Source organism: Camelus ferus, chromosome 8 (assembly GCF_009834535.1).
Source record: "Camelus ferus isolate YT-003-E chromosome 8, BCGSAC_Cfer_1.0, whole genome shotgun sequence".
Classification (NCBI taxonomy): domain Eukaryota; kingdom Metazoa; phylum Chordata; class Mammalia; order Artiodactyla; family Camelidae; genus Camelus; species Camelus ferus.
This window is the reverse complement of record NC_045703.1, coordinates 29,763,882-29,785,038: the sequence shown is the minus strand read 5'-3', so window position 1 is coordinate 29,785,038 and position 21,157 is coordinate 29,763,882. Positions and strand designations below refer to the sequence as shown.

Below are 21,157 nucleotides of genomic sequence, written 5' to 3'. Positions count from 1 at the left end.
CCTGCCTGAGAACCTTTGCGCTGCTAGGCCCCCAGCTGGAATATCCCTTCCTCCAGCCCCCCGGCTCACTCCTCACGTCCTTCAGGCTGCCGCTTAGCTTCACCTTGTTGGAATACTTCCCTTGGCCGCCCTGCATAAAGCAGCACCCACCACTCTTCACCTCCCCTCCCTGCTGTCATCTTCCCTGGAGCACGTGCGACCCCCTGACTTGGTATGTACTTAATGTCGGTCTTCCAGCTCTAGGGTGTAAGCGCCACGAGAACTAGGGACTTCTCTGTTTTATTCATCACTGTATTCCCGGCACCTAGAACAGTGTCTGGCTCGCAGCGGCGCTCAATGAATAGTTTCTGAAGGCAAGAATGAGTGAGTGAATGAACCTTTTAGCCGAGTGCACAAGACTCTTGGTCATTTTGTCCCTGCCTTCCAGTCTCCAGACTCATCTCCTGGTGACTCAGGGCATAGTGCAGAGAAGGGCAGATGCAGGGAAGCCAGGGAGGAGCCTCCTGTGGTATCTCAGGTGACAGAAGAGCTGGGGTAATGGAGATGCAGCAGAGAGGCCATGCTGGAAAACTATTTAGGGAGGAAACTGGACAGTATGTGCTGAAGACTGGACTGGGGTGAGGCAGAGGAATCACCCAGGATAATCTCTGGGTTTCAGAATTATATCACTGGATGGACAGCATTTCCACTCTCTGAATTCATTGTAAGAGGGTGCAGGTGGGGGAAAGGTCACGAGTTTGGCTTTAGATATCATGAGGGGCTTCTGAAGAGCCCACAGTTGATGAGATTAGGTTGGAATTCATGTGACTTGGTTTAGGACTTGCTCGGGACCCGCTGTCACACTTTCCTTTCTCCCCATTTCTCTCCTTTGGAATGGGAATGCCTGTCCTAATGCCTGCCCTGTTGTTGGTTTTGCATGTAACTTGTCTGGTTTCACAGGTCCGAGCAGGAGAGGAATTTTTCCTCAGGTTGTATCATATTTTGAGACTCACAATACCTGATTTAGATGATGTTTAAGAGATTTTGGACTTTAGATTTTAGAGTTGATGCTGGAATGAATTAAAACTTTTGGGGCTGTTGGGATGGAATGAATGTATTTTGCATGTGAGAAGGACATGAATTTTGGAGGCCAGGGGTAGAATTGTGAACCCTCCGCCAAATTCATATGTTGAAGCCCTAACCCCTAATGGGATGTTTTTGGAGACAGGTCTTTTAGAAGGTAAAGTTACACGGAGTCATAAGGGTAGACTCTGTATCTGACAGGATTGGTGGTCTTAAGAGAAAGAGCATTCTCTCTCCCTGTGTGCACAAGTGCACATGCGCACACTGAGGAAAAGCCACATGAAGACTTAGTGAGAATGCAGCCACCTGCGAGCCAGGAAGGGCGCTCTCACCAGAACAGAATCAGCTGGCACTCGGATCGTGGACTTCAGCCTCCAGGGCCGGGAGTAATAAACTTCAGGTGTTTAAGCCTCCCAGTCTGCGGTATTTTGTTAGGGCAGCTCCAACTGACTAACACAGGGGAAAAGATGGGACCTGAATGACTAGGGGCTATAATTATGGGTAATGTAGAAAGCTGAAAAAAGGTAAATAAACTTTAATCATGTGGACTAACCCAGGACAAATTTGGAATTTAAAACTCTGTTATCAGTTTGGCCAATTTTTGATCATTTGATTGGTATGCTTTTTTTAAATTGAGATTTAATTCACATACCATAAAATTCACTCTTTAAATTTTACAGTTTCGTGGGTTTTACTAATAATTTGTATCACTATATTACTTTTTTTTCTTTCTTTTTACAATCTGTATTACTTTCGAGGCAGTTCTCAACAGAAGGAATTTCCCTTCGCAGCTAAGAAGGCTCCTTAAAGTGAGGGGACTGTACTACTAAAACCCTCCTGGCACGGAAGCAGCCCCCCACCCCGCCCCTCGCCCCGCCCCCCTGCCCCCTGCCGCTCCGCCGGGGACTCGCAGCCGCTGGGCAGCCGCGCTTCTTACCCAGCGTGGCGAGGAGCAGGCCCACTATGCGCGGGTGGGCAGCGATGGCCGGGCCCACGCGCGGGTGGATGGCCAGGTTGGCGAGCACCCGGGTCAGCTTGATGAGCACGTCCTCCGCCTGGGCCGGCGGCCTCCGCGCCGGGGGCCGCTCGTCTCCTTCCTCCACGTGCTTCCTGGAATGCAGATCCAGCTCGTAGAACGTGTGGAATAATGACAGCAGAGTTGGGAAGCTCCCTTTCTCTCTGCAAAATTGCTCACGTGCCTGGTTATTTTTCGCTGTCAGGTTGCCAAGAATAAAAACAATACGAACCACTAAATCCTGCAATAAATTAAAGACAAAGAGTTACAAGTGCAAAGGTGCTGGGAGAGTTGTTGGGAAGAGGACAGTATTTAATTAATTCACAATGTAATTAATTGTAAAATGGAACACTTCTGGCTTCTACTAACTTGTACAGTATTTGATTCCCAAGATTGGTACAATGTGACAGAAGAGATTAAAAGCATCTGGCAATAATGAAAGAATACAAACTAATTGATGCTGTTAGCAAGGTCTACTAACTTCAGATCCTTCAACTGAAATTCTGGCTGTCTTTTTTTTGTTTTTTTTAAAGAGAACAATTAGTTGAGCAGGGTGACATTACTAACAATATGTCGTATAAATCTAGGTCTTGACACTAACAGGTTTCTTGAGCGTCCAAATTTTTTCCTTAAAGTTCACCTTCTGCTGAAGCATTGTTTCTAGAACCAAGATGTTTTTCATCCAAGATGGCTAATCAGCTTGTGTTACAGCAGGCTTTCTCTGCATGGGCACTACTGACTGGGGGCTATCTATGTTCAGTGGCATTCCTGACTGCTCCTACTAGGTGCCAGTAGCACTCCTCCAGATGCCACAACCCAAAATGTTCAATGTCCCCTGGGGACAAAATCGCCCCGGGTTGAGAATCACTGTTACATACATACACCCCTATAAAGCAGTACTTGTCTTTCTCAACCTTTTATTACTATTTGCTAAATGGTGCATGTGTTTCATTCACTTTTCTGTTTATAAGCCGTATTTCACTATAAATAAACAAAAAATCCCAAGGTGAGAACACTTTACAGCTGAACAAGAAACATAAACAATTATGTTCTTAATTTGCCAACAGCTGGCCAACATAAGAGTTTGGTTGTTAAAGGAACACATACTGAGGGGCTACAACTGGCCAGGGTGTTAATACTCATGGTGCAGGTGCTGCGCTGTTTTATAAACAGGCTCAGAGAAGCTGCCCTGGTTACAGCCAGTGAGAGGTGGAGTCAGGATTTGAACCCAGGATTACCCAGACCTGGAGTCCTTCCTGTATCCTTGCCTCCCACATGGTCTATCACTTAATGATCTCCTCCCTTGCCTCGCCTTCTTTCAGAGCAGTAAAGGAATTATCCCCTTTTAAATGCAAATATATCACTAGAAGAGATTCTGATAAATCAGCCTTATCAGATCTGTACTTATCAGCTGCCTTAAGGAACCAGGACAAAGGGCAAAGGGCTGGGCCAGTTTCCTAGGGGAGCCAGGTCCAGGTGGGACCTGGGGGGTGGGGACAGCACCGCTGTGTGTGGCCCAGAGAGAGCTGGAGGATCTGGGACAAAGGACAAGACGTTTGGATTTGCCTGGATCAGCTCTGCCAATACCAACTTGTTCCTGCTTGTTCTTGAAAACGTTTTCCCTGGCCCTGGTGCAGAAGCAGCCAGGCTGCTGCTTGTGCAGCTGGGAATCATTTGCCAACATTAAGAAAGGACGGAGCCTAACATGACGACAAAAGCTGGCGCTGGCCCAGGAGAGAGATGATACCAGGAAAAGCCCCAGCTCAACAGGCAACCAATCACAGCTGGCCCAGTGGTCCAGCTAGGGACCCCACTCCTCCCCCAACCCCAACTGGAATGCCAGTCTTTGGAGAATTTCTGCATCCTGGGGTCCCGGGGAATACATGCACACAAACACGTCTGAGGCCAGGTGCTCTCAAGAACTCAGAATCTATTTAAGAAGACAAGGTGAAGGCATGGGGGGAAGAACAAAGATTGAGAGGGCTAAGGAAGAAGCTAGACACCCAAGGGGATCAGAGAGCCAGGCAGCCTGGTGTCATACTCATGACTTCCCTTAGCCACTCTGTGCCTCGATTAACTCATCTGTAAAATGGGGGAAGCACTGTGTGAGATTAAAGGAGACATAACAGATAAAGCACAAATTGTAGTGAGTGATGATTCAGACATTGTTCTGAACCCTTTTCTAGTACTATCGATAAAATGTTAGTAGCATTCAACTATGTGGGAAAGTCCCAGTGGTCTTAGAGGAGTTTAGGTAAGAGGACACTCAGTGAACATGGGGCTGGGGTGGGGGGTGTTGTCAGCAAAGTTATGACAATGAATTTGAGTTCAACCTTGAAAAACTAATAAAAGTGGGTATGGAGAGGGAGGACAGGTTGTTTGGCAGGGGGTAAAGGAGTATGTCTTGAGAGAGAGTCCCTGGGACAGTCCCCTTTGGGGCCTGGGGTCACTGTGTTTGTGTCTGATCACCAGAGCGTTCCCTAGAGAGGCTGAATCCTGGAGGACCTAAATCTAAACCAAGCACACATGGTTTCCTTATAAAACTCCCGTCTGATTTCACATGAAACCAGTGGTTGTGTCATGGAATTCCTGATGGTGCAGGCTCCTCCCTGGGCTCTGGAAGGAAAGCATGCCTTCACCCTGGCCACACCCAACAGCAAAGCAGACCATTATCCAACCAGGACAGAGGTTGTTTCTGAGAATTACACTCCTTGAAGGGAAAAAACTCCACTGTATCTTCTAAATTGAGGAAGATGAGCTTTTCACATAAACTCTGATAAACGATTTCTGATTAAAGATACTCTACACTAGTCCTAGCTCTGAAGATGGTAATAATCACTATTACTACAAGTAGTAGTAGCAGCAACTCATATATCGTGCTAATGATACACCAGGCATTGTTCCATGCACCCCAGTATACAAAGTAACAGATTCTCTGCATGTGATAATTTGCAGTTCTTTAATCTGAACAAAGCATTCCCAGTCTCCACAATCCAGAGAGTCACCTCCCTCACGCCTTGGATAGCAGTTACGTTTTTGGACCTCACGGTGTTCCCTGGATTGTGCTCTTCTCCCATCTCCACAAAAACACACTAAGCAAGACAGGGAAGACATTATTAGTGCTTTTAAATGACTTCTTACAGAATATAGTAAGTAGTTACATTCTGCTAGCTAAATCATTACCAGGACTAATCAATTTACCTTCTAAAATGTCACTGCCATCTTCTGAAAGATGCCCGACTATTTTTTTCTCCCTTCGCCCTCTTCCTAGCCCTGCTGCTTCACCTCCACCTCCGATGTTTGTTTTTCCGGTTGGTCTCACTCAGAAGGCATCTCTGGCCCTGTACCACTTCCACCCATCACTGCTGATTTGCCAGGAGTATTTAGACCAGATCCCTGGCTATAGGTAAAAGCAGGTATCCTCAAAGATTCTCATTCTTCAACATTCAAATGACCTCTATCCACTGTCACATGTGGTGGAATCTGGGGAAGACTAGGTGCTGCTTTTCTTGTTTGAAAAATTCCCTCAGGACCCTTCCACTTCTAAAATTCTTTGATTCCAATATCTCTGTGGGTCCTAACATGGCACAGGTGATTAAGCCTAATGTTGGAAGAAGAAACTCTAGGCTTTAGGACAGGAAGAGTGAACACTGCCGCAATACCTCCCTCCCTGCCTGCAGATGGAAAAAGGAGGGGGTGGTTTCTGGCAGCGATGGTGCCAACTGAAGGATGGCATGCAGAATCAACAAATGGGCTGGCAGATTGCGCCGTCTGCAGCACCAAACTTCCAGCAACTGCTATGTGTGCTGTTTCTGTCCTCTTTCTCAGGGTTGGCTAAGGCATCTTCCCCACCTCCGTTCCCCACCCCCCGCCATTTCTCAAATACATTCTCAGAATTGAAGGAACATGAATAGGCAAGAAGAGCAGCAGGCTCACAGGAGGCTGGCAGAGGTGGTGTTTCCTTCCTCCCATGCCAGTGCTTGTCTGGACTCATTTGGAATCCTGAAGGAGGAGGCTGAGCAAGAGGGCTTTGCGCAGCTCCTGAGCTCCGCACGGGCGGCCTCTGCGCTGCGCAGCGCCCTGCACTGGATGGCATTAGGGGAGGTTGTTTATTGCTCCACAGCCCAATCCACCTCAAGTCTACAAAACATCATTTAATTAAAGTCCTACACAGATTTGAAAAATTTGACAAAGGCCCAAATCATAGATTTGTAGAGACCACCAATGCCATAACAGAAAGTGATTTCATCAACTTGCAATTCTCCTCTGAGGTACAATACAGTCTTCCCTGTATTCTTAGATAATATCTAAGGACCACCTATAAATCAAAGCTGTACTTTTATAGTATTTTTATTAAATTTAGCACAAAGTTGCATATTCACACTACAGTGTGAAACAGCAAAATGAAGATGAATCAGGAAAGAGAACTATTTTTTTTTAAAGAAGGGAGTCTAGTATAACCAGTTCATATCAGCTTTCTAATTTTGCTTAAAACAGAATCAGCATAGCAACGGCTCTGGCCAACCAGAGCTCAGACAAGCAGGGACACCTACTGTACGGAGCCCGACCTCAGCTGCGTGTTCCAGGTGTAGCTGGTGGGATGTTCTCTTTGGTTTAGCATATGTTGTGCCCTCGCGAGTCAGCACATTACTCAATCTGATTGGGCTCCACATGCCTATAAATAAAATTACTCTGACTAGGACAAAACAAGGAACAGGACACTGCTGAACAGAGTGGTCTCTGGCAAGTTCCAACGGTGGCAGCAGCTGTGTTGAATGTTACTTTCCACATGAGAGAGACTGGCCTAAAGTCAATGAAGGAGATGTCCCCCTGCTCAGAGATGTGGAAACTGAAGCTTCAAGAGGCTCACTGGCCCCAGAGTCCAACACTGGTGAAGGGAAGAGGCAGGATTTGGCCAATCACTGCGCTACTTACAAGTGGATTCCAAAACCACCACAGCCCACCTCCTCATTCCCATGACCCTCAGCTTCCCCCTAGACTCGGCCCCTGAGGCATCCTTGACTCCTCCCAATCTTACTCCCCTCAGCAGTCACCAGTTCCCTCCAGTCTGTCAGCTCAATCTCTCTGACCCCCTCCTTCCCACGCCCACTCTGGCCAACCCGGCTGTAAACAATCTTGTCAGAGACCCTGACAGGCTCTTCCCTTGGTGACCAAGATTAACACCACTTCTTGAAGCACAGCTCTTACATCATCCTCTTGCTCAAAAACATCCAATGCCTATTAAATGCCAAAGCCAGCATCTAATGTACCATCTGGCTTCATGCGACCACTTCTGCATTACCTCACCTTATTCCCCACCCACAGCCAACCAGTGGGAACACATTCCTCCCTGCCTCCCACACCCTTCCTACCATGTTGTGCCTTAAAATAACCATGTGCAGCATGTTGACCATCGGGAAGGAACCGTATCAAGCTGTCACATAAAGAGTCAACTCTGTTCAGCAGACTCCATAACTTCCTTAGGAGAGGAGTACTTCTCCTAAGTCAAGGAAAACATTTTAGAAAGATTTTCAAAAAATGGGTTGAAATTGAAGGGGTTGTAAGTGTGTTTAAAATCAGGGGAGGGCTGGGGGAGAGTGTAGCTCACTGGCAGAGCACATGCTTAGCATGCACCAGGTCCTGGGTTCAATTCTCAGTATCTCCAGTAAAAAATAAATAAATAAATCTAATTACCTCTCCCCCACTAAAAAATAAACAAAAATAATTTAAAAATGAATGCAAAAAAAAAAAAAAAATCAGGGGAGGGGAGGATATAGCCCACTGGTAGAATGCTGTGCTTAGCATGCACGAGGTCCTGGATTCAACCTCCAGTACCTCCATTAAATAAATAAATAAACTTAATTATCTCCCCCCTCAAAAATAAACAAACAAAAACCAAAAAACCCTAAAAAAAAAAAGACTTTATCACATATATTCCCAATCTCATTATGAAAGATACATTTAGAGATGACATTATACAACCTCTTTCAACAGACAGGTAAAGTTTATAAGTTCAAATCCACATCTGTAAGCAAGATGATTGATATTGGACCATAAACAAAAAAAAATCAGAACCCTCTCTTAGCCAAAAAATTAAATTCATCAAAATGCCCTGTTTAAATTTTGGTCAGAAACTTCTCATGCAGTCTGGTTCTGAGAGCTGAATTAGGATTTGCAATTTGCAACATTTACCCGACTTCCCAGCCTCAAACAAAAACACCAACATTAATTGAGCTTATAGGTGGCCTGAAGAACAGATAAATTTCACCAGTTGGGAAGACACTGCACAGCTGCAGAAATACTAATTAACCCTGGGCTACTGAAAGTGGGTCAACAGTTTGCCAAAGTGCTGAGCCCGACAAAATGGAAAAATCTGAGATACTGGAGACTCAAAACCAGAATCTAAGTAGAAAATCATTTAAAAACCAGAAGAGATTATACTTGATGCCTCCCTCCAGCTATCCATTCCGTCAGCAATCAGTGACTGCGCCCACTGCTTCCCAACGCGGCTATCATTCAAAAGCACCAGGGCGATGCTAGAATTTCACAGCGCTCCGTTCTTTTTTAAGTCAGCAGACATAAATCAGGCATTTGGGTTCTGTGCTGAGTCGGGGGAAGAGCCAGTTCCACAAGGGCAAAGCAGCAGGAGCTGGAAAGAATGAACAAGCTCAGGGCTTATCATGCCGCCCGCCTGGTCAGGGGTGCACACCAAGGCCAAGGCTGAAAAATAGGAGGGAGCTCAGCCAAATGCTCGCGGCACCCACTGGGAATGTGCCTGCAGAGGGGCTGGGAAGAGAGCCACAGGCACGCTCCTACCAGGCAGGAGGCAAGAGGGCGAGCGGGAGCCAAGTCGCCATATAAAGGCGCCAGGGGAAGGGGTGGAGGCTCCTCCCTAACCAATCCTCACTGCCCCAAAGAGGATGGAGGGGAGAGAGAGGTCACGTTAGCGCTGGCCGGCTGCACAGCTGTGGTTGTACTGGAGACGAACAGCTCAAAAGGGGGCAGATGTTTTTGCTTTCAGCCCACGGTCTCCAGACATTCCAGGTCTAGTTTTTGACACCGCGATGCCTGAGCACTCCAAATCAGACAGCATTCACAAGGCTGAAGACAGTCGTGTGCCTGAAAGAGGTCTAAATGGAATGAGAGACGCAGGACTTTAAAAGCAGCACAAGGAAGGACACGTCAGGGGATTCCCAGACGGAGTTCTCTGAGGCTCTGACTGCCCTGCATCTGGAAGTTCTGTTTTTAAAAAACCAAGAAATTGACAATATTTGAAAGTGGAGAGGGTTAGATAGACAGCTATTTGATGGACACAAGTGATGGAAATGTAGACAAAGGTTATTCTTTTTGGACTGTGACCTTTGCAAAATATTGCCAGTCTTGTACATCTTATTTGAGGCATTTTACCAGATGTCCTGCTCAATTGGTATTTACAGGAGAAACGGGGGAAAATCCCTTCATGTTCTTCCAAAAAACACACTCAAATGTAGTTTACTGAGATGCTAAATGCGGCAACACTGACGTTAGAGGCACCTCCCGAGGCAGGCTCTGCTTCACAACAGACCCTGCTCCTGCCTTCAACACCAGGCCCATCTGTGCGCACATTTGGTTTGTACCAAATGCAGTTTACACCAGAAAGCATACAATATGTGCATACTTCTTAAATGAAACTTGTCATTTAACTGAATTTTGGTCAGCATTTTAAATAGATACTTTACCTAATGCTAAAGTTTGGCTTTCAAACTGCACCCTGCTGACTGAAGTGCTGTTTCACTCTCAGTTTTTGTGTGTATGGGAACTGGGAGTGACTAGCTGGACCGTGGATCTTGGACAAATCAACCTCACAGACATGCATGAGCCAAAGACGTTTCCCTTGTTCTCCCTGAGGAAGTCCTTTTTGAGAGCTGGGAGGAGTGGATTCCTTTTCTCTGAGACCACTTTGCACTAGAAACCCTTGGCTTAGACCACAACCATCATATTCCTACAAGCCCATGTCACTGAAGGGCCATGTGCAGAGAGGTGGAGCAAACCAAACTGGCTATTATTTTAAATGAACGACTCTCCCTCAAGTTTATCTGCTGCAAACTTACAAAGTTTAGATATGGGTATATACCGACCTTTCTCGAAGCAGGGCATCTGCAGGAATATTTCGTGATTTTTTAACAAAAAATTTGGTAGTTGTTTCACTAGCAAATGAATCAATAACTCATGGCTCATCTCGCCAACTGAAGTTAAGGAGCCCTCCCACCAGGAGCCAGTTCAAGGGTCCCCAGGGCCCTGTGGGAGGAGGCCCTGTGCTCACCTCTCCTGAGTGGCCCACTCCGACCAGGGCCTGAAGCCCAATCTGTGCAATGGCTGTGTTATCAAAATGGGTTTGGTCTCAGGGTGACTTGTTTTGACACAAGTCTGGCAGAGGAATTTCCTGGAAGGGTCAAAGGACCCATCTCATTTTCTCTGGCTAAGGAAGTGCTCCCTGCTGTTGGCACAGGATATATGGCTATCATCACTTACCAGGGAAAGCGACACCGACACCTGGCATGTCTTGCCAATTTGGTTCCTACTTTGTGAGGGAGATTCACTTTCGGCCACATGTCTGTAGCAAAAGACTGACCCTGTGTGGCTGCTTTAATTAGTCACTTTAAAAACCTCTTGAGGTTTTGTAGAAAACCCTCCACTGTCAGTCCTGGGGAAAAAAAATTGTTCTAAGGAACCATCTTAGTAATTTATACCACAGGTTCCCAAACCTGTTCTTCACTGGAATTACCTGAGGAGACTTAAAACTAGGTCCTGGGGCCCCATCCCAGACCTGAATCAGAATTTCCCAGGGTGGGGCCTGAGAACATGCACTTTTAAAGCTCCCCAAGTTTAGGACCCACTGATTCAAATCAAGAGAAAATTAGAAATCTTACTACCTTAACACCCACTATCTGTTTTGATATCACGTTTAAAAATAATATGAATCCATGTTCCTTGTAAATAATTCTCACAACACCGATGTGCAGAAAATAAACATGAAAATTCCCCTCCCCCTTAACACTTCATTATCAGCTGACTTAATAGGGACAGATTAAGGACATTAAAAAACACCCATTCTCATTTGCTGAAGTCAGACTTTAACCTTGAAAAGAGATGAATATGAATAATGTAAAAAAAAAAAAAGGGAAAATTTTTTACTTTTGACATTTTGTCACACAATTTCTTTTCCTTTTTTTCCCTTGAATGGAAAACAACATCAGATGCGGGAGGAAATACTCTACTTGTCCGAGCACCCAGCTCTGGTGCTAGCTGATTCCAAGCAGGATTCCCTCGCCTCCCCGGTGAACTCTGGAAGCAGCTGGCCACAGATTCCTGCCAACCTCCTCACCTGACTGATAAAACTCACTGAAAGAGGTGTGTGTAGGTGACAGTTCATTTATTACTAAAGAGAGTTTTTCTTTTTCTTTTTCTTTTCCTTTCCTTTTTTTCTTTTTTTTGAGATTTTTGTTCCTGTGTTCTTCAAAAATACAGTTAGCTGTAACAAAATTTAATTTAAAAATGAGTCCTAGAAAAATGAAATCTCAGCTGATTGCCAATGTAGTCCTCAGACTTTTAAGACAAAGGCAACACTAACCTCTGAGAACAAGGATAAGGTCTATAGACTCTTTCTGATAGTTTAATCACTGGGTGACAGCTATGTACATGAAGAGATCATAGAACTTCCGAAGTACGCATGTGTCTACAACCCAAGTTAGTCTTGGAGAAACATTTCCTAGAGCTGAAAAAAACCATAGTTCTAGGAAGTAATAATTCCATTTTAAAATTGCTAGAGGACTGATGTATGTTTCAGAGATCAGTTCAAAGCCTCAACACCCAAGTAAGCCTCAGGTGTAGCAAAGTTTGAGCCCCTATAGATTAATACACTCACATCAGCATATGATGTGGGGTTTCTGGAAATTACTTTAATCTCTAGGCAAAGAGGAAAAACGAATCACATCATACTGCCCACCTGGGCCAAGGGGAACAGGAATGCTCTGCTAGGATGCTGTGCTGAAGTCATTTAAGGTCCATCATTTTTGTTTTGCTGTTGTTATGGCAGTCCACCAATTTAAAAAAAAAAAAAGTGAGAAAAATTATTATTATTTCCTCCTCCAAAGTAGGAAGAGGAAAGTACATATTTAAGGAAGAAATGCTAAAGGACTAGAAGAAATACTGTATAATACTTGACGGATTCCAAAGCATTTCACATACTCAAAACTCATGCTTTGAGCACTTATTCATGAGTCCGTTATGCCAAGCATCACCTCAAGTTTATCAAGACAAGGCCTGTGTCCTTAGGAAATCCCAAAAGTGGGTGAAGCAGCTACACAAATGATAACCATTTGGAGAATCACAAAAGAAGTATTTACAAGGATCCCTGAGAGCTTTTGGCTTATGATTTTAGGAAGTAGTTGGGACATAAAATTCTTCCTTGTTGCCTGAATAATTCCTGTGCTCTTCTAAAATATTTTGGTTGTGAGGAAAATATAGATCATGTATCTATTTCTCTTATGATAAAAAAATCAAAGATGGTTCAAAACTAACATTGCATTCTTATGCATAAGTAAAAGATAGTATAGACTCAAAGTATAATTTGTAAAAAGTTAACATGGCTCCCATAGAAATATAAAATTAACATATTAAAATATTATTTATCTCATTAATAAGGGAAGCCAATACAATGGTAAAGTTGGCTCCAAGAACCATCAAAGAACTGGGTGTTTACAAGCATTAAAAAGAATGTTAGAATAAGATTACTAGTTGGATACACACCTGGCTAATAGCTTAAGGGTAATAAACCATAACTTTGAGGTTATCTTGTCTACCAGAAAAAAAATCTACAAATTAATGTGTAACTTTATAGTGTCTGAGTTCTAATCAAATAGTAAACAACAAGTTTAAACAAAGATACATTCTCCTTGAGAATTAAGCCCTGCCTGTTAAACAATGACCCAATATAACTTGTCAGGACATGTAGGTTCCCACCCCACACCCCAGTTCTAAGTTTTGGATAATTTTTCTTAATAATAGTGAAATGGTTAAGATCAGTGACATACTACTTGGGTCTTTAGCTCTGGCTGTACTAGGTGGGTGTACTAGCTACATTAAAGTCTTTGAAATGATGCATGCAGTGTGTAACCTTTTGGGATTGGCTTTTTTCACTCAGTGTAATTCTCTGAAGATTCATCTAGATTGCAGTGTGCATCAATAGTTCATTCTTTTTATGGCTGAATAGTATTCCACGGTGTGGATATTCCATAGTTTGTTTAGCCATTCATCCAGTGAAGGACAAATTTGGTTGTTTCTAGTTTTTGGCTATTACAAATAAAGCTGCTACGAACATTTGAAAAATAAAAATAAAATGATGCACTGAAGAGGAAGAAAATGACTGGTCTTCGAAGTCTTTACAGAGAAGGGAACACAAGAGCTACATCTTGAAATGTGAATTGGCTTCCAAAGATGAGAAGGGACAAGAGAAATTTCATCAGAGTCCCTCAAGCCTTTCTCATTAAGAACCTATTCATATTCAAATTTATTTTAGACTTTTTAAATGTTATTTTTTTTAAGTGTTACTTTAACGAGTTTGGTTATGAGGTCCCCCTGCTAATTGCAAATAATTGCAAAAGACAGATAAGGATTACCAAAGGCAAACTTAACAACAACAGAAAGGGAGAGAGGGAAATCTACAAAAAGAAGACACAGACACTTAAAGAACTTCATCAATAGACTCCTGCTCCCACTGTGGGACAAATAACTTCTAGAGTAACAATTAATGCTGGCAATATTGGCCTTTGGCATCAAGAAGAGGTTAAATTATTTTTAATCTCTTCTGAGAAGACAAGGAAATATGTAATATAATTGAATATGATTTTCACAACAATGATTAAAATAATTTTGGTGATTGGGGGATAAACTACACATTTCTTTGACGGTTCTGAAAGCAACATGTTGCTGTACTTAGCTTGCAAGATGCTCTTTACTCTTCTTTGGGCCAAAATAATTTCAATAGAAACATAAAATTATAACATAAATTAATGGAGAAAAATGTGGCTTTTAAACATCAATTTTGCTTTACACACAACTATTGGCCCAAAGTGAAAAGCAGTTCAGTAAGAAGTGTGTTAAAATTTTATGCCAATTAAACTTTTAGTTCCTTGAACCAGAACAAGCACACCCTTAACTATGCTGACATCTCAAATATTTCACGTTAGCAAGACACCAGGACTTTTCACTGTTTATTAGCCATAGCCATCACCTAAGCTAAAATCAGAGAAACTAAAAGTTACCTGCCAGGAATGCCGTAAAACAACAGGGCTATTTGTCAGTACTGAACTGATGGGGGTTTTCTTTCTTTTTTAAAAAAAAATTACGGGTTATGACATAATTTGAAATCAAACTGTTAAACAGAAATGTTTCACCCACATTTAAAAATTCTAGTGCAAGGCCAAGGTGTCTTCTCCACTTACTGTCATCTAAGTCATCCATGATCAAAACACCAAAGCAAAGAAGAAACAATGATGGTAAAATAAGATTACAATGAAAACCCATAAAATAATTCCATAAAACAAAACTAAAAAAATAAAATCCATAAGTAAATCTCTCTTTAAGTATGATATCTAAAAGATTCTTTTAATGTTACAGTAAACTATCTTTTCTACCATTTGAATTTTTTCCTTAAAAAAGAAAACCAAGAATAGGAGTGCCTAAGCTCCTATTGGGTTACTTCACTTATCCAAATATTAGAGTTCTGACAATACATTGTACCAAAATCTAAATCAATAAATGCTTAGTGGACACTGAAATTAACAATAGACTGTGAATATTTTAAGGAAGATTAATCAAATTCATTCTTCACCTGACATAGCAAATTCTTATACTTTGAAGTCTTTCAAATTCTGTAATTTAGAGAAGATAGAAGATACATAGGGGGAAGCATTTGTACTCCAACTACTCAGAATCAGGAACTCATGGGCATACTTGTAAATCTGCTTTTTAAAGTTAAATAGAAGCTTATTAACACTTTAAGCAAAGTTTCATCATTTTTAAAGTGTAGTAATGGTATAACATGAGCACAGAAATTTCTTTATCATCTATATAACCAAAAGAGACCAGTAACCTTTTTAGTAAATAACTGATAATAGTGTAAAATCTGACAAATTTAGTCATTCTCAGCAGAAGTATTTGGCTGGGTAAAAATCAGTTCAGTGCTATTTGTGGCAAACCACATTTCGAGGTGGTTTTGATATGGCAAATATAAACAAACACAAAACTTTATGTTAAAATAGTCTTAGTATATACATAAATTATTTGGTTTTAAACTGGTGAAACCTACTGTGTGATTTTGAAAATTTACCACAATTGAAATGAATATATATTGTCCTCATGTATAAACTGTCTCCACTAAAGAGTTGATGTCACTTGAATCGTTTATAAAGGCGAATAAACTAGACTGCATTTAGTGAATAATCAAAAACTTATAATACAAATTAGTATGTGTATCAAGTATTATAATTTTATTAAGGGGAAATCATTTGTGAGTTCTTTCCTTTTTTAAACAGCTTTACACAGTTTTGTCCAATCCATTAAAACCAAATTATTTCCTTTAAATACTTACCTAGAAATGTCATCTTCTAAATGCAACAGTATCAAAAAGTTAAGAGAATTTCAGGGCTGGAAGAATCTTCAGAGAATACCCAGTGTAGGGGATTCCAAATTATAGTTTGCATCAGAAGTCCCTGTAGTTCTTGGCTAGGCCCCTCTGCACCCATCTGGCTTAGTAGGCTGGGGCTGGGCCTTAGAAATAACCAGTGTAACCCCACCCCACCCAAAGGTGACTTTCATGTAGGGGTCTACAGATCACTGGAAGGAACGACACTGTAGTAGTCCACCCACCCTCTACCCCAAATCATGAATCCTCCTAATGCATCGACATCCTGTTGAGCCCATTCCTGCCTCAAACTACTCCTTCCCCAACTCCTGTGTGGAACTCTCTGCCTCCTGGGAACAGCCTGTCATACACTGAATGGAAGCTTCTAATAGAAACCTGTACATTCAAAACATAGTCATTCAACTTGGGCTTACACAAATACACCAGTGCAAAGAAAGACACGTTGAAGAATTAAATGTGTGAAGAACTGACCTGCTTCTTCTGGTATTTGTTTATCAGATTCAAAAACAAGGCGTAACATCTGGAATAGTTGGCCAAGGCTACACAGCAGTCATGATAAGAAGTAAGTTTGCTGCAGAAATATCAAATGGGAAAACAAAAAATAAACTTTGTCTTTCTATAAAGCTCAAATATACGTAGTGTTACTTTAAATGCAGACCTTCAAAGCATTGCCCTATGCATGAAAAGGAGACCAGAAGTACTCCACACACCAGTCCAGAGAAGCCTCATGGAGGCTTGTGGTCTGCTCTAGACTTGGCGGGGCAGGGGATGGGAGCATGGGGAAAAATTTTTTTAAAGACCTTTGGACAAGAGAAACCTGAAACCTCTAACACATGTACAAGGTGTGAATTTACACTGCCCATGTAGTTCAGAAAACACAAGCTAAGAAATTTACATAAAATCTGGTTGGACACCAACCAGTCAATCTCCTGGAGCTCCATCAGAAGCAAATGTTAAACTGCTTGAATATACTAGTGGTAGTGGTATATTATTATTGGGCAAAATAGACCGTAAGGCAAAAAGCCTTGAGAATAGCTTCAAATTTTCAAAACTAAGCAAGCAAACAAAACCCACAAGGCAGTATTGACAAACCTACATCAAATTGATAGATGATCATAAATCTCTCATTAAGTGACAGATTAATAGGTAAAACAACATTAATGTTTTAAAAACTTGATCATGTACCAGGCCATTAATAAGTCTAAGGAAATTTTCAAAGAATTGGTGTCTCAGATCACATTTTCTGGTCAAAGTAGATACTAACTACTATATATAAAACAGATAAACAACAAGGTCCTACTATATAGCACAGGGAACTATATTCAGTGTCTTCATTCAGTAATGGCCTATAATGAAAAAGAATATGAAAAGAAACATATATATAATATAAATGAATCACTATGCTATACAGCAGAAATTAACACATTGTAAATCAATTATATATAAATTATATATAAGTGAAATATATATACTTCTATATATATTGAAGTATATATACTTCAATTAGAAAGTGAATAAATAAATAAAAATAAATAAACATGTTAAAAAAGAAATCAATTAAAAATACATTGTTTGAAAAACAAACTTCTAGAGATTTCAAGACATATAACTTATGGGTCAAACACAAAAACAAAAATACACTTATATCTGAGTAATAACAAAAATGCTACAAATCAAAATTTGTGAGATGTAGCTGCAGCAGTAGTTAGAGGAAAATCTATAACCTTAAGAAGGCTGAAAAGAAAGGAACTGAATATCTAACCAAAGCAGAAGAAAAATATATCAAGAAAGAGTAGAAGAAGGGGATTACTAAGGATAAGAACAGAAGGAATAAAACAGAAAATAAACATACAGTAGAGTGGATCAATAAATCTGTTGGTTCTTTGCAAAAACTAATAAAATTGGCAAACCTTTGGCAAGAATCATCAAGAAAAAAAAGAGAAACATAATAAACAATCAAAATAAAGAATGAAAATCAATATCAAAATGAAGAGGCAGTATAACATAGTGGTTAAATGTATGAATTCTACCTGGTTTGAATGGCCCTGGGAAAACTATCAAATTTCTCTATGCCTCAGGCTTCTTATATGCACAATGAAGATAATAATAAAAGTACCTACCTTTTAAAGTTGTTATCAGGAGTAAATGAATTAGTTTTTGGAAAGTGCTTAGAACATTGCCTGGCACATAGTAGGTACTGTATGAGTGCTTGTTAAATAAATAATATAACCATAAGGGGCACAATTAAGATGCAACAGAGGTTAAAAAGATAATAAGAGAATATCTGGAATGATTTTAGTTTGAAAACTTAAATAAATGGAAAAATTCCTATAAAAATATAAAACTTTTAGAAACTGACCCAAATAGAAACAGGAAATACGACTAGACATAAAGCCATTAAAGAAAGTGACTCAGTAGTCAACGGTATTCACACATGCATGCATACACGCAGATACACACACACATACACCAGGATAAAACAGTTTTTGAAGCAAGTTCTACAAAGTTTTCAAGGAACAGTAAGTTTAATTTTCAGAAATTCTTCTAGAAAACAGAAGCATGTTTGAATATATCCCAGCTCATTTTATGAGGCTAGTATAAACTTGACACTAAAGCCAGACAAGGACAATATGAGAAAGGAAACATACTTTCAAGGTCAATCTAACGCGTTACCATGTGAAAAATCCTAAACACAATATTATTTAAATAAACCTAGTGATATATAATGGTTTAACATGAGAAAATCTATTAACGTAATCTAGTACATTAATAAATTAAACAAAGAAAATCCACATAATCAAAATAGACTTAGGGCAAGCATTCAAAGCAATTTAAAATCCATTAATGAGAGAAAATTGTTCCTTAACTGTTAAAGGGCATCTACAAAAACCTATAACAAATATTAATTTCAACTGGTAAACCCCCCAAAATACTTCCTTTAAAGTCAGAAGGAAGTCAGCCAGCTGAATACTCTCACAACTTTGTATTGGATATCCTAAGCAATGCACCTAAGAAAAAGGAGGGGACAGGGGCGAAGAGTTGTAATAGTGGGAAAAAAACAGTAGTGTCCTCTTTTGCATATAATTTGCATATAAAATCCAAGAGACTCTATAGACTAACTTTAAGACCTAATGTTAATCAAGATTTCCTGGATATAAGCTAACAAGCAAACTACATCCATACTACTCATATACGTAAGCAATATTCATTAGAATTTTTTTTTAAAGATTACATTCATAATTGCAGCATAAGCCATGAAGGAATACATCCAACAAAAGATGTATAAAAACTTTTTGGAGAAAATTATAAAATTTTCTTATAAGAAGACATCACAAATATTTATTTACGTTGTGATGGGGGGAGGGTATAGCTCAAGTGGTAGAGTGCATGCTTAGCATACACAAGGTCCTGGGTTCAATCCCTAGTACCTCCTCTAAAAATAAATAAGTAAACCTAATTACCTACCCCCCCCAAAAAAATGTTTACTGATGAAAGACTCGACATCATAAAGATGTCAGTTCTCTCCACCTCCATCCCAACTGCTCTACATACTCAGTGTGGTTCCATGAAAAAAATTCAAAGTTCCTATATGGATTTTACCTGATTCTCCAATTCATGAAGAAGAGAAAATAAGAATTTGTATCTTAAAGGAGAAAAGAAGTGAGGGATTAACCTTATAGCAAGATTAAAATCCATAATAGTAAAAACAATGTGGTACTGGTCTGAGGATGGACTGAACAGAATGCCTAGAAACAGACCTGCGTGCAGATGGAGCCTTGTGTTTGACTGACTAGGCATTCAAAATTAGTGAAAAAAAAAGGATGGCATAGTCGATAAAATGTGCTGGGAAAACTGTCTATCCCCATGGGAAAAAATTAAATTGGATCTCTACATGCCGCTGTACACAGAAAGAAACTCTTTACGATTTTACAGGGCTTCAAAAGGGGAGTAATTAAGTACCCAGACAGGAAAGTGCATTGCTAAAAGATCAAAGCTGGACTCCTATCCTCATGCTGGGGTCAATTACAAGTTCAGTCTTTAGGAAATTTTGTACTTTGTTAAACAACTACAATATTATCGTTCAAGAAAGGTCCAGGTCTCTTGAGGGATCATTATGTGAAAACACTGGCAAAGAGCAGTGAGGGAACAAATATAAAATCATAATTAAAAGACAGTTCTGAAATATAGCTACATCTAACTTTGAGGCAACCTGTTTTCAGAGATCATCGCTTCTGGAGTAAAGTAGAAACATGACTAGGGAATGCGTGAGCCAAAGTTCTGTCAAACAACTGAAATAAAATAACCTTTGATTACAAATTAAGTCAGGTCAGACTTTCTAGGCAATGGCCTCTTTCTTGAGTTAAAACCCTTAAGCGTCGTTTACAAATGCACGAGTAAGTTTGCCATGTTTTGCGGTGTATCTCTTTATCTCCAACAAGCTGAGAGGAAGTTTTATTTGCTTGTTTTGTAAAAATACTAGGATAACTCACAACTCACAACTTTAGTAAAAGTAACTTACAATCAATGAGTTTAGATTCACATTAGAAACACATAAGAAATGGAGTCATTGGTTTAAATAACTTATTTTTAACTTGGGCCACTAGATTTACCTTTTGTTCTAGGTGAGGTAAAAAGCAAAAACAGGATCCTTGCCAGTCACGCACACAAATATTAAAGATAACCCCAAAATCTAAGCATTAACATTTCTGGAAGGCTGCTTTGTTTTCCTAGTCTACCTACCTGAATATTCTGGCAATATTGGTGCAGACATCCTTGTCACCTGTGTACTGTCCCATCACCGTGCACAGCTGGGGAAGGGCACTGATGCTTAGCAGCTTACTTCTTGCCAGTGGTGAATCAACCAAGTTTCTCAGCGTAGCAGTCATCTGAGAAAAACCATGTTAGTGCCATTTTTTAATATTTGAAAATACAGCAACACTAATCAGCATAGCACAATTCATACCATAAGTGTAGTTACATCAGAAACTAAACCGAGGCCCCGTTATGCATCTCCCATCAGAGAACATGGGCCTAGTCACAAGCAGTATAACATGAAAACCAAGAAATGAATGCAAAGAAAGTCTACGTTGGTTCAAAAGTAATGAATGAAATATTCGTGTTAAGAAGCAATTAATATACCCAAACCCCAGGGTTAAACAAATCTTCATCTGGGTTTAGCAGCAGTCATGAGATCATCTACTGACCCTGTGACATGGCAGGTCAGTTCCACAGATTAGAAAATTCTTCTTCCATATTCTTATAAGTACCATCAAATAATAATGTTTTATCCAAAGAATATTCTCTTCCAAGAGGAAAGGACTGATGTCTTACAAATTTGTCTTATTTTGTAAAAAAAAAAAAAAAAAAAAAGTTCAGAAAAGCTATGTACGTTAACC

At 40.5% G+C, this 21,157-nt stretch overlaps 1 protein-coding gene across 8 annotated transcripts in view; it reads right to left on the bottom strand.

Moving 5' to 3' along the window:
• The window catches only part of ARMC2 (armadillo repeat containing 2), a 116,392-nt gene that overhangs the window by 38,432 nt on the left and 56,803 nt on the right, over nt 1-21,157 (bottom strand). For all 8 annotated transcript variants that reach the window (XM_032484666.1, XM_032484664.1, XM_032484663.1 and 5 more), the window contains 3 exons: nt 20,502-20,647; nt 16,233-16,332; nt 2,000-2,318 (listed from right to left, as the gene is read on the bottom strand). In XM_032484666.1, coding sequence (XP_032340557.1) covers nt 2,000-2,318; nt 16,233-16,332; nt 20,502-20,647 — 565 coding nt within the window. The remainder of the gene's footprint in view (nt 1-1,999; nt 2,319-16,232; nt 16,333-20,501; nt 20,648-21,157) is intronic.